Source organism: Pithys albifrons, chromosome 6 (assembly GCF_047495875.1).
Source record: "Pithys albifrons albifrons isolate INPA30051 chromosome 6, PitAlb_v1, whole genome shotgun sequence".
NCBI classification, from domain to species: domain Eukaryota; kingdom Metazoa; phylum Chordata; class Aves; order Passeriformes; family Thamnophilidae; genus Pithys; species Pithys albifrons.
In genome coordinates, this window is record NC_092463.1 from 65274463 (window position 1) to 65293066 (window position 18604).

Genomic DNA, 18604 nt, shown 5'->3' on the forward strand with positions numbered 1-18604 from the left:
AAACTGCAACTTGCTTTTGCTCAGGATGCACAGCTAAAAGTCTGTTAATGATGATGATGAGGATGGTTTCTTGCAGTGGTGGTGCAGCAGGTAGGGGTATATTGACATCCCTGAAAGAGAAGTGGTGCAGAAGAACAGAGGATAATTAGTATAACCTAAATTTCAGACCTTTAGTATCTGTTCTCTGCTTTAGTCATCCACAACAGTTTGTATCTCAGTGGGTAAAACCTTATAATAGAGTGGTCTCAGGTGATTTATAAACATCTTCAGCTGGTTAAATGAGACTCTAAGTGGCAAATGTTCAATTGCAGAGAACTGTTTCCTTCCCACTTTCTTAAATGTAAGTGCTAGGGGAGTTAATATTATCAGCACACAATGTTTTTATTATTTTCCCTCACTGCAGACCAAATGTAAATCATTTGTTTCCAGTAATTCTTGTAGCAGTTTAAATCACTTCTTTCCAGTAGTAATTCCTGCTTATGGAATGCAAAGAGCACAGCAGGTTCCTGCTCTGTTTTGGAGATACCCTCCCCAAACTGGGACCTTAGCCCTTTCCCATCCCCTGCTCTGCTTCCCTTATTCCTGCCAGTCCACCCCCAGTTCTCCAGTCCATGTCCTGGACACAGGAGCTGCTTTCTGGGCAGCTGCAGGGGCACAGCCTTTGCTCTGGGAAGTGTGCAAGGGTTTGCCTCTTTTCCACAAGGGAACAACTCCCACACAGCAATCCTGCTATGGTTACAGCTGCTGCTAAGCACTGAGCAGTGAGCTCTCCCCCCAAGGTCTTGTAGGATGCTCTAACTTTTTTATCACATTCTAAAAGAATAAATTCCTTGGCATCCATCAGAGAAGGTCACACTGTCTAGCTACAGAACAGGAACTTCTGCATGGGCTGAGCCTGTGGGTCCCCAGCAGCAAACCTCACACGTTAAATTTCAAATATTGTGCCTGAACTGGCCTCCTAGCAGCTCTGCAGTGAGAACTACAGCCTCCCTTTTTTCTGGGATCTCTGACCTCTCTGTGCAGCTGTTCTGTCTAGCTGGTGGCTCTGCAGTGCCTGCAGTGCTCTGGGTGCAGTCATGTCTGTCAGCAAAATAGGAATAACATGCAAAGATAAAGGGCCATCCCTTCAAAAATTTAGATTTTCCAAGGTTCACTGGATTTCAAGTGGTGTCATTTTGTTTCACTTTTTGTCATAGAGCTCTTCTATTTCCCCTTCTTACTACTTTACAGAGTCATGATATTGTAGCATTATGGTGCTGTACCAGCTCCCTCAGCAGAACAAGGTTGTCAAAACCCTGCTGTAGGATTTGTGTGTCCAGCATTAAGCCTTCTACCCCACTGTCCTCTTGTGCTCTGTGCTGTGTCTGAGGAGTTCAGTGATCCTGCCTTCAAGCACTCAGCTGCCTCAGAGGCACTTGGACTTGCAGCTGTGGCTCTGAGGCTGTCCCTTGGCTTCCCTGTTGCAGTTCCCTCCCCAGAGCAGCTGTGGGGAGCTGCTGGTTCCTCTGCTGGTACAGTGTGACCAGTCCCCAGGCTGTGGGGGCACCTTTGCCTGCCCAGCACATTGCTCTCAGCATCTGCTCACCATTTGTCATCCACCAGCCATGCAAGATCAGAATTAAAAATGACCAGCTGACTTCTAATGCGAATAAGATTAATCTTGAATTTTCTTTGTGATGTGTTGAGTGTTTTGCTTCTCTGGCAAGGGCCATCCAGAGTTTCCAAAAGAGATTGGAAGCATGTCATTTATCAGAGGAACTTGACAGGGTGATATCTCACTGAGTGAGAGCTTGCACAAGAGGCTGTGCTGGAAACCAGAGAGTGGTGGAGAGGCATCACCCCAAAATAACATCAAAGAGTGACCATCATCAGAGCCCAGCTGAGATAGGAGACCCTCAGTTTGAAAGTGCTGCTTCAGTGAAGGAGACACATTTCCAGGTTTGGAATTCAAAAGTCTCTGAGCAGATAACCAGAGGATTTACAGTAGTCTCTGGGCTCCTTCCAGATGGCATAAAGGTAGTTTGATACTGTTCTAAAGGATAGGCATTTATTAGAGCCTTGTAGAAATGTTAACACACTTCCTTTTATTGAGTTGTTGGAAAAGAGCTGAGAATATTCCGATATCTAAATGTCATTATTATTTCATTGTTTAAAATTTTGATGGGTTTTTTTCCCCCCAGAAAAGATATCTATCTTCCTTCAGAAATGTCTTTTATTTCAAAATAACAGCCAGTCTGGTAAGCAGGCAGCAGAATTGTTTCATCTCAGAATGATAGTGGAATAATATACACACTTTCTCTCCACCTCCTTCTCCTCCTTCTGTTTTATTTACTGTCCTATAACAGGGAAATGCAACTGTGATATCCAAAATACATAGATATAATTGTTTTAACCAGTGGGGGCTCCGTGGGGTTTTTTTGTGAGCAGCAGACCTAAGGAGACCTGGTTGTTGCAGGTTTGCCCAGCACAGTAACCTCGGTGCTGCTGCAGTGGCCCTGGTTGTTGCTCAGTGCCTGGCATGGCATGGGCACCACCCAGAAATGCTCTTGTCTTCCACAGGCCCGAGTGCTGCTTCAGTTCCTTCCGCAGACTGGATGCGAAAGCTGCCACTGCCAAATTGCAGCAGGATTTGGGCTTCCGGATGCTCAGCTGTGGCAGGACAGACCTTATCAGCCAGGCCATCGAGGCGCTGGGGCCTGAGGGGGTCAACACCATGGATGATCAGGTGTGGCAGAGCACACACACACAGAGGATTCTCTGCACCTTCCTTTCTGAGGGTCAAATCAATACGGCAGGTCGTGTTTGTTGCCTCTCCAGAGATTTGTAATTCCAGGCTGAAAATGCAGCCTTAAAAGATAAAGAAATGACCCACACACACTGCCCCTACCCTGCCCCTCCAGAACAGCCTGGCCAAGGCAGGAGTGAGCTGTTTATCAGGTGGAATGTAGGTCTGTTCCCTGGATGGGCTGTCTCGGGCACGGGTTAATACACAGGCAATGAAAGGAAAGTCTGATGTCAAAACAAAGTGGGGTTTGCCACTGACACTCTCTTCTGGTTCAACAGTCCAAATCCAATCTGGGGCAATGAGGAGTGACCAAAAGGTGTTGCTGGCTGATGGTTTTCGGGCTCCGAACAGTTTGGAATACAAGCACCAGCACTGAGAACCCCAGTGGTGTCATCAGTCAGTACTAAATTTGCTCCAAGTCTGTCATGCTGATATGCCTGTTTATTCATTTTTACCTGTTCCCTGCTCAGCTCCATTGAACAATGGGGATTTGGTAGTCCTGGGAATCTTGGGCTGCTTCTGCTCATGCTGTCAGCCCCATCAAGTAACAGCAGAGTCTGTCCTCTGGGGCATCATTCAATGCATGGAATTAGCTTGTAATTTAAAAAGGGAAAAAAAGCCTCCTCCCCCAAATAAACACTCGTTACAGCTGTCAGGGCAAGGGGAATGAGCTGTCATGTCTCTGAAACAAGAGGATATTGAGCAGTGGGAAGGCTTTGTGTTCAGGCAGAGAGGTTTCCTCACAGAGCAGCATTTTACTGCACTAGAATTTCAGACCACATTCTGAACCTGGTACATATTCCATGGTACTTCTCACCGTCCTGCAGTTTTACAGGAGGTGTGAATGTGTACACAAATAGAGCAGAAACTTGTCTAGGTGTGTAGTTACCTTATTTACATCCCCAGTACACCACAGGCTTTGTGGTCCCAGAGGTGGGTGTTCCATCATAGCTGCTGTTGATACTCACTTTAAAATAAAGTGACTAAGTTGGCAGATTTATATTAGGAAGATTTTTCACTTCCTGCATTACATTTGTTCAAATAAGTTTTTGCAGCTCCTCCAAGTCCTGAGACTTTCTGTTCTCTGAAAGATAAGTTTTGCTTTGTGAACCTTGCTGTCCCAACACCACAGCCACTGGTGCCAGGGCTGTCACTTCTCACTGTGGGATGTTTCCTACCCCTCATTCAGCCAGAAAACTGGGAGCTGTCTGGCTTCTGTGTGTTTGGAGACCTCTGTAAAGAGCTCCTTGGAAGTTTGAGGAGTTCCTGCTGTCATTCCTCATGGTCTCATGGTGGTCCTGTTGATATGATCCTCTTACCAGCTCCCCTGGGAGCTCTGTCATCTTTGCCACACACAGAGTGTTTTGGCACCAGCCAAGGAGGGCAGGACAGGCCCCCTCTGGAGACACAGAAATTCTCCACTTGACCCTGGATTCTCATCTCTGTGGCCAAGCCTGTGCCTTCATGGCACTACCAAGCCCAGAGAGAGTTAAATCCAAGTTCTGGGAGCGAGTTGTGCCACAGCTGGAACATGAAACCAAAGCTGAGCTTTGCCACCAGCTTGTTTTGCCCTTCCTGGAAAGGAATAACCCAAAGGCAGATGCCCAGACTTGGGAAAACTGCCTAGATAAAGCAGGTGTCTGTGTCCTGTCATAGGATAGAAAGTTTAATACTGGTACTGGTAATCTCAGCTCATGTACTTGGTGTTTTGGCCATGATGAGTCTCTTAACTCTGCACAGTCAGCAGCACATTCGAGGCCTCACAGAAGGTGTGACCATCTCTCACCTGACAAGTGCAGCGAAAGCTTGAGACAGGACTGCAGGACTAATCTAATAGAAAGGCTTTAGACCCTGCTTTGGATTTTGACCACTCCCAGAGTGTGAGCATGTTCAGACTCACTTCTCCATCTATGTGTATGGAGATTTTTGGGAAGGAACTCAGAACACTTGAATTTGGAGCAGGACCCTGTTAATCACTTCTAGTGGGCATTGAGCAGCACTCTGCCTTCACAGGATTTGAGATGTTTAGGAAAGCAGTCTCTTCTTCCCTTTGCATACAAGCAGGGAATGCAAAACGAGTATTAAAAAATTCAAAAAGGAACAGGTAAGTCTGTACAACCCTGTAATTTTAGAACACTGACTGAGGCAGTAAATACAGGCTGAGGTTTGAATTCTGCTTGTCTTTAAGGAGAGGGGATTCTCCCAAACCCCCTCACTCAGAAATATCCTTGTAAAAATTTATCCATGTAACTGCCTCAAAGCAGAAAGCTTGGAATTGTGACTGCTTGGAAAAGACACCTCTGCAGGTTGAAGAGCAGAAGTCTCTGTGAGAGACACAATTCCAGTTCACTCCCAGTGAAGACGAAGCCGTATTATACACACTGAGCAACAGAGCTGCTGCCTGTGAAAAATTCAAATGCCTGCAATAATTAAGGAGAAGAAAGCAGGAAAGTCACAGGATTTGAGCACGAATGGATTTTCCTAGGCCATTTCCTTTCTGTCCTTGGCTACTTCTGCAATGAACTCCATAACTAAGGCTCATTTCTCTCATAATTCATCTCTGAGCCGTCATGGTTTGCTGGATAAGTAGAGAGGGACAGATTTATGGGACTGAAATGCTGAAAGATTGTGGCAAATGGGATTTTAGCAATTGGGAGAAGTTGCCAAATAAATTAATCTTCTGTATTTTTGTGTTGCTTTCTGCTTTCAGTTCATTTGGCTACAAATGAGCCAGGGAATGGTATTTCTTTGTTGGCAGCCTCAGAAGGCACCAAAGTTGTGGACAATACATCAGTGATGCCTTTTGTGTTCTTGCAGCTTTGTGCCCTGATGTTTTGCCCACCTCACCTTTCAACATCAGTGTGTTGTGCCCACTCTGCATAGAAACTAAAAATGTTATAAAAACAGCTGTCCCTACACACAGGATTCAAACTGCCTGTGTGACAGAATGATAGATAGATAGATACAGAATGGTAACTTTTTCTTTTCTTTTTCTTCCTGAAGGGGATGACCCCTCTCATGTATGCCTGTGCTGCTGGAGATGAAGCCATGGTGCAAATGCTTATAGATGCTGGAGCAAATCTAGACATCCCAGTGAGTAACAGGGGACCCTCTCCCCAGAATTATTGAATCTCTCCTAGAAACTCAGGGCTTCAGCTGTGGAAGTTTCAAGCAAGGCATTTCTTTCAGAAACCATCACTTCAGGGATTTGGGAGGAGGAGGAAAACCTTCAAACCTTGTGGAGCATTCAGTGGCCCCAGTTATGATTGGCAAGACTAATAGGCAGAAGGGGTGGAGGGGAAGGAGCTGCCATGAGCAGAAACCAGTGAGCCCATTAAGAAGGCCCAGGGGACTGGGGGGTGGCAGTGTTCTCTGAGTGGCCTGAGTCAGTTAGAGAGGAAAAAGCCAGTTGTGCACAAGTGTAGAGATGGGCACAGTGGCACTGATTGCCTTGCTTCCCTCCTGCAGGTTCCCAGCAGCTCCCCACGGCACCCCTCGGTGCACCCCGACAGCCGGCGCTGGACTGCCCTCACCTTCGCCGTGTTACACGGGCACATCTCCGTGGTGCAGGTGAGATTCCATCTGGGAATGCCCCCAGGAGACATGCAGGGTCTGCAGTGCAGCTCCGTGAGCCTCCTCGAGCATAGATCTGTCCCAGGCTCCACAGGCAGCTTTGGAGGCAAAACCAGTGCAAAGCTGCGTGTTTCGAAATGAGGAGAATGAAAACTGGTGATGGAATTCCTGGCAGGGCCTTGATAATGAAACAGTGTGTGTTGCCTGATTTTATCTTTGGTTTCAGCATTGGTCCAAGGCTTGCTGCTTCCAAAACAGTGCTGTACAGTCATTTCTGTGGTATTGGATAAATTAGTGCTTTATGTGGAGTGGTTACAGATTGACTGCTTGATCAGGAGCTTTCTGACAGTAGATGTTACTTGGTTTGTTAATTTACATGTGCAAAATTCAGTGTATGCTGATTTCTGCTCTAATGGCAGCAAATCACCTGTAACCTCCTTTATAATCCTTGAAAATGGCAGGAATAAGGCTTGTACAGTCGTGGGATTTGAGCCTGTCATATCCTCCCTGCTCCTTTTTCTGTGGAATTAACACAAGGGGCAGCAAAATGGAGTGGAGTCCTGCAAATGCTACCCAGACTTCCACAGGAATTAAAAACTGATCACAGCAGATAGTCAGTTGCTGATGAATTTAATTTACCTTCTGGTCAAAGTAGACTGGGGAGAGTAAGTAAATGTAGGCTGCACACAACTCATCTTTTGTTTGTGTACATTTGTAAACAATTATAAAGATTAGATTCCACCTGGCAAACTGCGTGGGCAACCTTCATTTGCATGGAAGAGAGGAGTTTGATTCTCCCAGGAGATGAAGCCAAGTGTATCAAAGCTGCTACTGGACTGCAGTACCCACAGGCAGAATATCCTAGTGCAGACACACACAGAGGGGCTGGTCCTGCCTGGCCTGCCTGACCCCAGTGCCCCCTGCCAGCCACACCTGGGCATAAAACACCCCCATCACCTCAGATCCTCCTCCCCTTCATCTGGGATGGCTTTTCCCCTCCCAAGGCAGCTCCAGTGGTTCAGTGAAAGCAGGTTGGGTGTGACAAATGACTGGGAGCCATGCCCAGCCTCCAGGGCTGATTCCTTGGAGGAACTCTGCTTCCTGCACACAGCATGGAGCTCAGTAAGGTGGACCTCCTGTGCTCAGGAGAAGCTCTGATGGCAGAGCCCTTTGGAGTTGGGAAATTACAATTGCAAAGGCACGTCCATAAAGGAGATAGGAAAAGAGAAGGTGATGTTCTCCAGGTTGACAGCAGAGCCCCTTTGCAGCATAAACTCCAGTCTGAAAGCACAGTGAACAAAAGCAAGCAAGAGAACTCTAAATTGGCATTCATATTGAGGAAGGAGTGAGGAAATGCAAGGGAAAATTGCCTCATAATTGTTATTTTGCTTTAGCTTTGAGACAGGCCCTTCATGGGCATGCCCCTCCTCACTCTGAATCCACTGGTTTTCCTCTCTAACACACAGCCCATTCTGTTTTGTCCCTCTGAATTGTGCTTTCCCCTGTCTTCCCTGTGCCTGCTGCAGCTGCTCTTGGATGCTGGTGCCCACGTTGAGGGCTCTGCTGTGACCACTGGAGAGGACAACTATGCCGAGACGCCCCTCCAGCTGGCCTCGGCTGCAGGTGAGCTCCTGTGCCCTCAGCATGCTCCATCTCCTGCTTCCACAAGCCTCGTGGGCCCTGAGTATCTGCTTCTGCAGCTGGTGCCACACTTGGCTCCTCCCAGGGGCCACCACAGCAAAGCTGACAGCACCAACCCCTTTGCAAAGCACTGCCAAGAAAACAAACCAGCCCCTGTCTAGTCCAGGCACGTTGTGGATCTCAGTAACATCCAGATGCCAAAAAATTAAGAAGTTTAAATCCAGCCTGGGGAAAAATAACTGTCTTGTAAAGAAATTTGGTTTACTAGTTTATTAAGTACAAGTAAAATTCTGTATTTCTTCTAGTGGGCAGTCAGGAGTTGAGCATTCTGGAAACAAGCCTTTGCTAGTTGTTTTTCAACACTTTTCACCTCTAACTGGTTTTACTTTTTTTCCTGCTTTCTTTTATCTCCTTAATTTCTTCCTGCTTCATTTTTGTGCCTTTAAGAGGATGAATCTGTGGCTTGCTCTGCTCCAAGCTTTAGTGAAGGGGTGTTGATACTCACTGTGCTGGCTCTCCTGTCACCACTTCACTCCTCCATCTCATGGGAATGGAGCAAAGAACTGCCTGTTAGCACTCCTGCATTTTATGTTTCCAAAGAGGAACCATTACGATGTTTCTGTTCCATTTTCCCCCAGGGAATTATGAATTGGTCAGTTTGCTGCTAAGTAGAGGGGCAGATCCCCTTCTGAGCCTGCTGGAAGTCAATGGGATGTCCTCCTCTCTCCATGAAGACATGAATTGCTTCAGCCACTCAGCAGCACATGGCCACAGGTTCGTTTGCCCTCAGAACAGACTTTTCTTGCACTGTGGGCATTGCTGGGTGTCCTGCACAGCTTTATGGCCCAAATCCCTGGGTGTGCACGTCAGAGGGTGATGGTAGGACTCTCCTGATAACAACCATGTTTTAGAGCAGCAGTTTCTCAGCCCATTCTGATGCAGGTAGTGCCTTTTAGGCACGATTCAGAAATAGGATATTCCTTGCAAACCCTTCTAGAAATCCTTCCATTCTCAGAGAAAAATGTTAGAGTAAGAAGCCAATTTAGACAGTCCTGAAAGAAACAGGGAGAGGGGCTGAGAGATACAGCACAGCATGTTAAATAACAGCTCCCTTGAACTCAGCTGTGCTTTAGTACCAGAACTGCACTTCCAGGTATGTCTCCTATCTGGATACACCTGGGAAAATACCCTGAGCTCAAATGAGGCCCAAACTGCAAAGCTGGAACAGCCTAATGCAGTTCTTTACAGTGTAAAACTACCAACACTGTTCTGTTTCCAGCTCTGCTCCCCTCTGACTGTGCCAACTGTGAAATGCAAGGCTTGTTCTCCCATGGAACACGACAGGGTGATCCTAAAGGCCCAAATTAACTGATTTAGCCACGGGGAGTGGTGTGGGAGCAAGGAGAGCACCAGCTCGTGGCAGTGCAGCAGCACAGCCCAGTGCTGGATGGCCTTGCTGGCTCTGGGAATGTCTGGAGCAGATGGTTCCAGCTGGCTGAGCTGCACCAGTGATGCAAACTTCCTAAAGTGGCTGCACACAAAGTCTCTCTCTAACTGCTGTGTGAAATTCCAAACAAACCCAGCACAGGAGGGGTATAGTCTATGTTTGTGCTACCAGGGCATCAGGATAGGGTAGGGAAGCACAAGTGGGTTCTGTGCTGCTCCACAGTGCCTGCTGTCTGTCTCTGGGAAGGAAATGGTTTGCTAAGCCATATTCCTACAGCCATGTCACCACCCCCCTGTCTGAACTGAGAATTTGTTAACTAATAAGTGACATCTCCTCCTCCTCCTCCTCCTCCTCCTCAGGAACGTCCTGCGCAAGCTTCTGACGCAGCCCCAGCAGGTGAAGGGAGATGTGCTGTCCTTGGAGGAGATTCTGGCTGAGGGGGTGGAGAGTGACACCTCCAGCCAGGGTAGCTCCAGTGAGGGCCAGGTGAGGCTCTGCAAGACAAGGATGAAGGCTCTGCAGGAGGCCATGTACTACAGCGCCGAGCACAGCTACGTGGACATCACCATGGAGCTCAGGGCCCTGGGTAAGCTCTTCAGGTTGAGCATTGTGCACTTCTAAGGCCTAAAAAAACCCACTTTTTCTGCTTCACTTGGAGGAGCACTAACCCCAACTTCAAAGCTATCCCAGGCTGTGCAATTTAAATAAGTGCTTAAGGTTCCTCACAGATTCATGATGTGGGATGTCCCTCACTCTGTTCCCATGTACCAAAAGAAAGGGACATATCTCTTTGTCAGATACTGACACCTAAAATTCAGGCTGCTCTCAAAACCATAAATAACATCAGATTAAATGGTTTAAGGTGAAAGAACAAATCTGATCTAAAGGTAGGAAAGAGAAGCTTGTGTGTTACAGGTAGCCTGAGAAAGGGTCCCTCACACCACACGTTTGGGTAGGGTGTGAGTTTGGTTCAAATTTTTTTGTGGTTCTGACCAATCATGAAGCTCAGAACAAAGGAGGGAGGCTCTGGTCCTGAACAATCAGCATGAAGTTCCAATTTATGATATACCAATCCTTTGCTTGTGTAGATAACTCAATCTGTCAATGACCCAGTTCAGTCACCTTTAATATCAAACAAAGATGTATGTCCTGGTAGGAGGTGTGTAATAATCTCCTCCAGTGCTGCCAAGTGTTAGTAATAGCAGCAGGACAGTCTACTCACAGGTACTTCAGGAAATCATCTTTCCCTGTTCCTTCTGTGGCTGCAGGGGTGCCCTGGAAACTCCACGTGTGGATCGAGTCCCTGCGGACAACCTTCTACCAGTCCCGTTACTCCGTCGTACAGACCCTCCTGAGGGAGTTTGTCACCATTAAGGAGGAGGACTACAATGAAGAACTGGTTAATGAAGGGCTGCAGCTCATGTTTGATATCCTCAAAACCAGCAAAGTATGTATGAGTTTGGAACAGGGTGAACATGAAGTGTTTGGTGGCTTTGCTGCGTGGGGTTACGCATAGCAAGGATGAATGCAGAGTCCCCAAGGAGTTATGGCATGGAAGTGGCCCCGAGGGCATTTATCTGAATTCATGCACACCCCCAAAACAGTCCTGAAGTGGACACCCAGGAGGAGCAGATACAGCTCTTCATTCCTCCATAACTGGTCCCTACAACACACGTTGGAACTCTTCTTCAAATTGAAAGCCAGAGGTGTAACTGGCTGCCTAAACTCAGCTGGGAACCAAACCTGGTGTCTGCCCAATGGCAGGAGTCAGACCCTGCTGAGGACACACCGGTGGGCTCAGCTGTTGCAAAGGAGGGGAGGGATGAGTTCTGCTGCTGAACTCTCCCCTGTTGCTGAGAGAATTCTGCTGGCACACACTGCTGGTAGCCTTGTCCCTCCATGGGGAGGTCACTCCTGCAGGATGCAGCTGCTGGAGCCTCGGGTCAGCTGCCCCAGCACACCTGAACCCTGCTCAGTGCAGAGCAGTGATAACTGTTCTCCCTCCCCTCACAGAATGACTCCATCAACCAGCAGCTTGCATCCATCTTCACCCACTGCTACGGGAGCAACCCCATTCCCAGCATTCCTGAAATCCGGAAGACACTACCAGCTCGCCTGGGTAAGGTGCTCACCCGCACGGGGAAGTTCTGGGGGTTGGGATTATTATTTCTTACTTTTATTTTTTAAAAGTATGCACAGTTGAAAAACAAAAATAGTTGGCCCTTTTTCTTTCCTTACCCAACAGACCCTCATTTTCTGAACAATAAGGAAATGTCTGACGTCACTTTCTTAGTAGAAGGAAAGCTCTTTTATGCACACAAAGTCCTGCTGGTTACTGCATCTAACAGGTGAGTCACCAAGCAGAGGTGTAATTAAACTGACCTGATTATCCCTAAAAACATGTGCAGTAGTGGGAGTTTACATGTCCAGCCATTCCATTCCTTCTCTGGGAGGTTGCAGGGAGAGCTACACTTGCTGCAGCTTTCCTGGGGCCTCAGACTGACCTGGTACACTTCCTTTCTCTGTATTGTCATAGTAACAGGGTTTTCCAACTGTTACAGGGTGGGATTGGATCAGGCCCAAGCAATTTACAGGTTAAATTGTCCCTGAACTAAGTATCATTAAATGTAAAGAAATGTTTTGATTTTCAGCTTGCAGACAAGAACAAGGAAGGCTCTTTGTTTTCCCCTTGCTTTGGCTGTTTGTCAGGAGCTGATGAGTATGTGACACACTAACACAGCAATCTAAAATTTAATTAATTAACTGTATTAAAATCATTCCCAGGTTTAAGACATTAATGACCAATAAAGCAGAGCACAATGGCCACGACAGCAAGACTGTTGAAGTCAGTGATATGAAATACAACATTTTCAAAGTAAGTAACTTACTCTACTTTTGCTTTATTCTTTTTCATCTTCTCACCTCCTTGGACTGTAAGATGAGGCCCAGGAGTAGGATCATAGGTAATTTTCAAGTAGAAATGGAGTGTCTTTCAATACACCAGAATTTTAGGAGTATTCTGATCCTTTTCTAAACGTCTCAGGTAGGACCAGGTTTAAAACAGAATCCTCCACTCTGTATACTTATTTTCTTACTAGGCAGCTCTTCCATAAAGCAGGAAAAACTGGTCTTCTGCTGAAAAGTGGTTTAAACTTTTAAGATACCATTTTTGCACTTTTTACAGCACCATTTTCATGCTGTGCTAAACAAAAAGTAACTTTTTTACAGCAGGTGGAATACCAGGGTTCATATTAATTGAGATCAGATGATCAGAAATCAATGGTATCCCAGTCAAGAAAGGTTTAGAATTGAGAATTTTTTTGTTTTTATGACATTTCCATAGTTAATTGACTTAAGGGAGGTTCATTCATGATGCAAAGAAAAGCAGGTTCCACATACCCAAGTTAAAAACCAAGCCAGTGAAATGAGATGCTTTCCAGCTTTCCAGACCTGCATTTCAGATTTGGAATGAAAGGTACAGAGCAGGGAGATGGGAAGTGAATTGGAACAGTGAAGTACTTCACAGAGGATAATCAGATGAGTTAAGGAGATGCAATCTCAGTTCAGTGGAGGATGCTGAGCCACCAGAGACAGACCTGGGTGCTCTGCTGGGAAGCAGTTTTGCTCCCATGTAATTGTAGATATATATATATGTATAGTTATATATCTATATATAGTTGCAGATCAGAGAGCAGAAGCTGCTCTCACTCTCCCTGAAAACAATTAGCCCTTTCCTCTGCCCTGCTGGGCACTGGAAGCTGATGAGGAGCCCAGCAGGGAGGGCCAGTGGCTGGGAGGTCCCCAGGACACACTGCTGGGCTGGCTGGCAGGGCTTAGGAGGCTGCATCTGAGACACATCAGTGTTGCTCAGACACACTGTCACCCTCAGCAGGGCCCTTTTCAGAGCCTGAGAGAGAAAGGACTGGTAGAAAGCAGCAGATTTGCAATGCTGGGGGGGGAAAAAGGCACCAGTGGTGGTGAGAGCCAAATAGGACACAATTCTGCTCTGGAAGGGCAGCACAGTCATCAACAGCCCCTTGTGACTTCATTCCTGGCCTTCTTCCCATTCCAGATGCTGATGCAGTATTTATACTATGGAGGAACAGAATCCATGGAAATTCCCACCGCTGATATCTTAGAGGTGAGAGGGTGTTTTCTTCCAACCCTTGCCAAGGATGCTGGGGCATAAACAAAGGCAAAATCCAGGAGCTTCCTGCCAATCCAGGAGCTTCCCTAACAGTTGAAAATGAGCTCAGAAGCTTCCAAGTATCATTGCTTGGTGTTGCTATGACAGAAAGGAGCACAAACACACTTGCTCGGGGAGCCTTTGCTAAGAGGGGCAATGTGTCTGTCAGTCACTTCAGCATGGAGTGGCCTTTCTGCTCTTTCATGAGGACTTGGCCATTACCAGGGAGCCAGAGGCTGTTCAGAGAGGAAATAAATGATCATCCTGTTTGCCTTCCCTGAGCCTTTCAAGGCTCATGATCTCAAATAGCTCCCCTCTTGTGCCCCCCATAGCTGCTGTCAGCTGCCAGCCTGTTCCAGCTGGATGGGCTCCAGCGACACTGTGAGATCCTCTGTGCCCAGACCATCAGCATGGACAACTCTGTGAGCATCTACAAATATGCAAAGGTGAGTGCCAAGCTGAGGAATTCAAATCCTGGGAGAGCAGGGCAGGGCTGATGGGTCACAGCAACCACAGCACCCCTACTGCTGGAATATATTCCTTACAGTTCCAGAGGGAGCATACACTCAGGTGGGTGGCAGATAGCAAATAACATAGATATATTATACAAATATATATTATATTTATATATGTAAATAAAATATATATTATATATAGGAAATAATCTGTTATTTATATAACATGTATATCAGAAATATATAATAATATATAAACATGTGATATCATATAGAACATAATATTATACACCAAATCTTAATATAAAATCTGTGACATGTAAAATGATATCTACATAACAAAACAAAAATTACTTTGCTGTTCCTGGAATGTTGCAGGATCAAATCCCTTACGCAGAAAAACCAGAGAGCTGATAATGGTATTTTTTACTTGGTGGGCAGTGTCACACTGATACTTTTCAACTCCCCACTCTCCCACTGGGCTGGTTTTTGCCATGGAACTTCGACTGGTTTCTTTCAGGACCTAAAATTTAACAGTATGCAGTGGCAGAGAGGGGGGACAGAGCATTCCCCTTCGGTACATGGCCTTAAAATAGCATTTGCACAAAGCTCCCAGGAACAGGCTGTGTGCACACAGAGCTTTCTCAGGCTGGAGTTTCTTGTTCTTACTACTGACCTGGCTGATACGAAGCAAAAGGCTGCAGGTCCCAGCCAGAAATGCACCTAAGGTGGTTCAGCAGTGCCCCCATCCCTGTTCCCCCACACTCAGCTCCTTTCGTGGGAGCCAGGCTGACCCTGGGAGCTGTATCCTGCCTGTGCCCACCTTCTGGCAGTGCAGTGCTGGGTGGCACAGCTGAACAGGTACCTTGGCCCCCTCGCCAGCCAGCTGCTCTGCTCCCCCACCAGGAGGAAGAGAAGGCTGGAGGGCAGACCAGCAGCTCTGCAAGGGACAACAGGACAAAGCCTGGATGGCTCCCTGGTCACACCTGTGCCAGCAGAAGGCACCAGGAGCCATCCCTGGTCCTGCCTTCAGCACTGTGCCTCTCCTTTTGCTGGCTTAGGAGACATTAAAAGGGACAAGCAGTAGAGAGGCTCAGGATGCAGTTCAAGACTTTGATGCACAGAGGAGGCTAAAAGTGTTCCTCCCTCCCTCCCACAGATCCACAACGCACCCGAACTGGCCTCCTTCTGCGAGGGCTTCTTCCTCAAGCACATGGGCTCCCTGCTGGAGCAGGACTCCTTCAGACAGCTCATCTACAGCAGGAACAGCAAGGTGCAGGGCCTGGACCCTCTGAGGGACCTGCAGGCAGCGCTGGCTGGGCGCCTGCACTCCGTGTATGTCACCTCCAGGGTGTGAGGCCGAGACTGTGCTGTCCTGGAGCTCCCCCAAGCACCTGCAGCAGCACCACCCAGGCCAGGGTGCTGAGGGAGGGGGTGCTGAGCTGCTCTGTGCTGCTGCTGCTGCCACAGGAGCAGGGCTGAGGGTGGCCAGGCAAGCACCTGAACCACTGAGCCAGCACTGCCCTTTCCACAGGCACAAGGGCTGCAGGGAAAGAGCCAATTCTGCCAGACCCACCACCTCAGACACAGGTTTATGTGTCCACACACCACAGTGGCACCTGGGTCACACACCAGCAAGGTGTTTTCCATGGAAAAAGGCTGCACAGTTTTCTCATCCGTTGCCCATCTAACAGCCAGTGTCCCAGACTAGCTCAGTAACACCACCAGTGTGTGCAGGTGGCAACAGGCTCACAGAAATTTCCCCCAAAACTGTTTGCACCTTGAGAGAGATATTTTGTATGTTCATCAAAGCTGAGTAGAAACTAATACTAACTCTGAAATGACTCACTCTTTAAGCCTTATATGAAGAACCAAGCTGGGGCAGGGAGGGGAGAGTTGGGGGTTTGTGTGTTTTTAAATAGTTTCACTGTGCTAGTTGTTCATCTGGATCTGTTTTGAGGAGATAAAAACAGGCTGTCTACCCTTTTCACAGTCAAGGTCTGACAGTCTCCATTGCTTTGCCCTTAAAAACCATCTCCTGGACATTCTCTGCGAGTCCTCAGACCATAAAAGACACTTTCTAGAAGACTCAGCTGTAGTAGGAGCTGTGCTAAAAACTGCTCAACTGCATAAATAGCAATAAAAGTCTTCCCAAGAGCCTGAGAACACAGAGCTCAGTGGTTGGTTCTCTCTCTGGAGCTAGTTGGGATGAGCAGCTCTGCCCTCTGGTCTCCACTTCCACAACCTCTTCCCTGGAATGCTGTTTCCACACATCCACTACCTCAGGGGGTCTGGGCACTGCACACCTGGCGAGTTCCTGGGGCTTGGCTGCAGCCTTAAACAAGATGCCTCAACTCAAATGCCCAAGAGTCACATTTCCCCTTTCTTCACTGATGTTTCTCTGGCTCCAAAAGGCCTCATTCCGAGCTGACAAAAAAGCAGACAGTTCAATCCACAGTTCTGAACCTAAAGCAATGTTTTGGTGTGTTTTTATTTTCAGTAATCCCAGCTGTAGGAAGGCAGTTGTGTGTGTCAAAACACAGACCTTGCCCTCAGCAACAGCTTTAAGGAAAGACCTCCAGCTCTTCCCACTGAGCTTTGCCTGCACCCACCAAAAGCAGGCAAACAAGACACCTTCATTCATTGGTGATAGTGGAGGAGAAGCAGCCAAGTTTTCAGTGGAGAACTATTCCTTCTTCGAAATTCAACAATTAATTGATATATAACTAGACAAACTAGAAAGGGGTTTAGCTCCAAAGCACAACACAGACAGGCTTTAGGTAGATGAAAGGGAGGAGAAGGAGCTACATCATCTCCCAACAATACCATCAAAATCTGACATGGCCTCAGTCCCAAAGGATTGACACTAGAGGCAAACTGCTGCAAGGATGAGGATTTTCAGGCTTAGCTGACAGGTTGGTCAGGGCACACTCCCTCTGTGCTTTAGCTGCACATCTGCTTCTGAACATCACCAGCTCCCATAACCCTATTTATTAGCAGAAAGCCATACAGGGGGCTCAGAATTCTCACTGGTCTACCTGAGAAATACCACAGAAGGCTTGATCTTGGAAAGTATTTTCAAGTAGCTGCTCCAGCTACCTGTACAAATATGTAGGTCCTCTTTTGTTGCTGTAATACTACAATGCTTTGTTAATTGTACATTAATGTTTTCATTTATGTAAATGTACCAGGATTTTATTAACAACCTAATTTTAAAATACACAGTTGCTGTTATTTATTCTGCTCTTCTAACAATGAGAAAAAAAACCATATTTGAAGACACTACAGTAGAAAAAAAAGGCTGTTGCAGTTTAAGCATCTTAAATTTGTTTGGGTACATATATATGTGTATATATATATATACACACACCCACCTAATTTTAGGGATAAGGGGTCATTCATTTCCCCCTTCTAGGCTCAAACATTTTTGAAGTAATAAGTTTATCTTGCATTTTGCCTTGCTGAAGTAAGTTTACCTGCTTTCCATCAGAAAGCAGCAGATGGTATTGCCCAAGGAAAACCCCAATCCTCGGATTCTTTTCTGCAGCAGGAGGGACAGTGAGGGTTAAAGTAACTCACATCCCAGAGATGTTAAGAAAAGCAGGTGACCCTTCCCTTCAGTGTCACCTCAGGATCCCAAAGGCCAAAAGGGCTCTGGCTGGGGCAAGGATTGGATTGATGGCAGAGCAAAGGGGCACATACTCATCCAGGAACTAAGACCTATAAAGGTTTAAGAGCAAGAATCTGACCCAGATTTTCCCCCCCCCTTTCTTTGGAAAGCCACCAGGGCAAACACCGACTTGTTCTCAAGAGTTAGAGAACACAAACACTTTTGGAACCCTTTAACAAGTGGGTTAAATATAAATGCCTTACAAAATACAGTTGTATGCTGCCTGTATTTTACAGGGGGCTGCCCCTGGAGTTTGGTGGGGTACAAGGACACATGCCCAGGCCTGGTGAAGCACAAACCTTCCCTGGCCTTGCCCACACCATGTCAGGGAGCAGGGCACATAAACAAAGCCCCACACATCCACCTGAACACACTGAATGACTTCCAGCCTAAAATCCAGGCTTTTTGCTTCCTAATATGCCTTTGCACAGCAGGCAGCAGTGGCTAATGCAGCCTCATTGCTCACTGGCCCTTTGCCCTCTCCAAATGCTGCCCAGACACCTCCTCCTGCACCTGCCACAGCCACACAGAGGGGGAAGGAGAGGAGGCTCCCCCAGGAGCCAACCTGCTGTCACCCTGCCTGGGGCAGGGAGGGCACTCCCAGGCTGGATCTGACTCCTTAAGGGCAGGTTGGGAGGCTGAGGGAGCCATTAACACACAGCAAAATACAATAATGCACTCAAAAGAGGGGCAGAAAGAAGGGGCCTGTTCTTGAGTTAAAAATCAGACCAGAGAAAAAGGAGCAACACAGTTCAGAGCTGGAGTCACCTCAGTGCTGTCCTTGCTCCTACTGCTTGGGCACAGGATTGCACCCAGTGCTCCTCTCTCCATGTCTGGCTCAGGCAGG

General features: G+C 47.2%; 1 protein-coding gene across 4 annotated transcripts in view; it reads left to right on the forward strand.

Annotated features, from left to right (window-relative positions):
• ABTB2 (ankyrin repeat and BTB domain containing 2) overlaps positions 1-17307 on the forward strand; it is a 129874-nt gene extending 112567 nt beyond the window's left edge. For 3 of the 4 annotated variants that reach the window (XM_071559278.1, XM_071559279.1, XM_071559276.1), the window contains 13 exons: positions 2560-2725; positions 5789-5878; positions 6254-6355; positions 7885-7981; positions 8638-8773; positions 9806-10032; positions 10715-10893; positions 11460-11565; positions 11692-11794; positions 12231-12321; positions 13519-13587; positions 13965-14078; positions 15247-17307. In XM_071559278.1, coding sequence (XP_071415379.1) covers positions 2560-2725; positions 5789-5878; positions 6254-6355; positions 7885-7981; positions 8638-8773; positions 9806-10032; positions 10715-10893; positions 11460-11565; positions 11692-11794; positions 12231-12321; positions 13519-13587; positions 13965-14078; positions 15247-15444 — 1678 coding nt within the window. In that variant the 3' untranslated portion in view covers positions 15445-17307. Of the gene's footprint in view, positions 1-2559; positions 2726-5788; positions 5879-6253; positions 6356-7884; positions 7982-8637; positions 8774-9805; positions 10033-10714; positions 10894-11459; positions 11566-11691; positions 11795-12230; positions 12322-13518; positions 13588-13941; positions 14079-15246 lie in introns of all 4 variants that reach the window. The other variant, XM_071559277.1, reaches the window with a different exon arrangement.
• The last annotated feature ends 1297 nt before the right edge of the window (positions 17308-18604 follow it).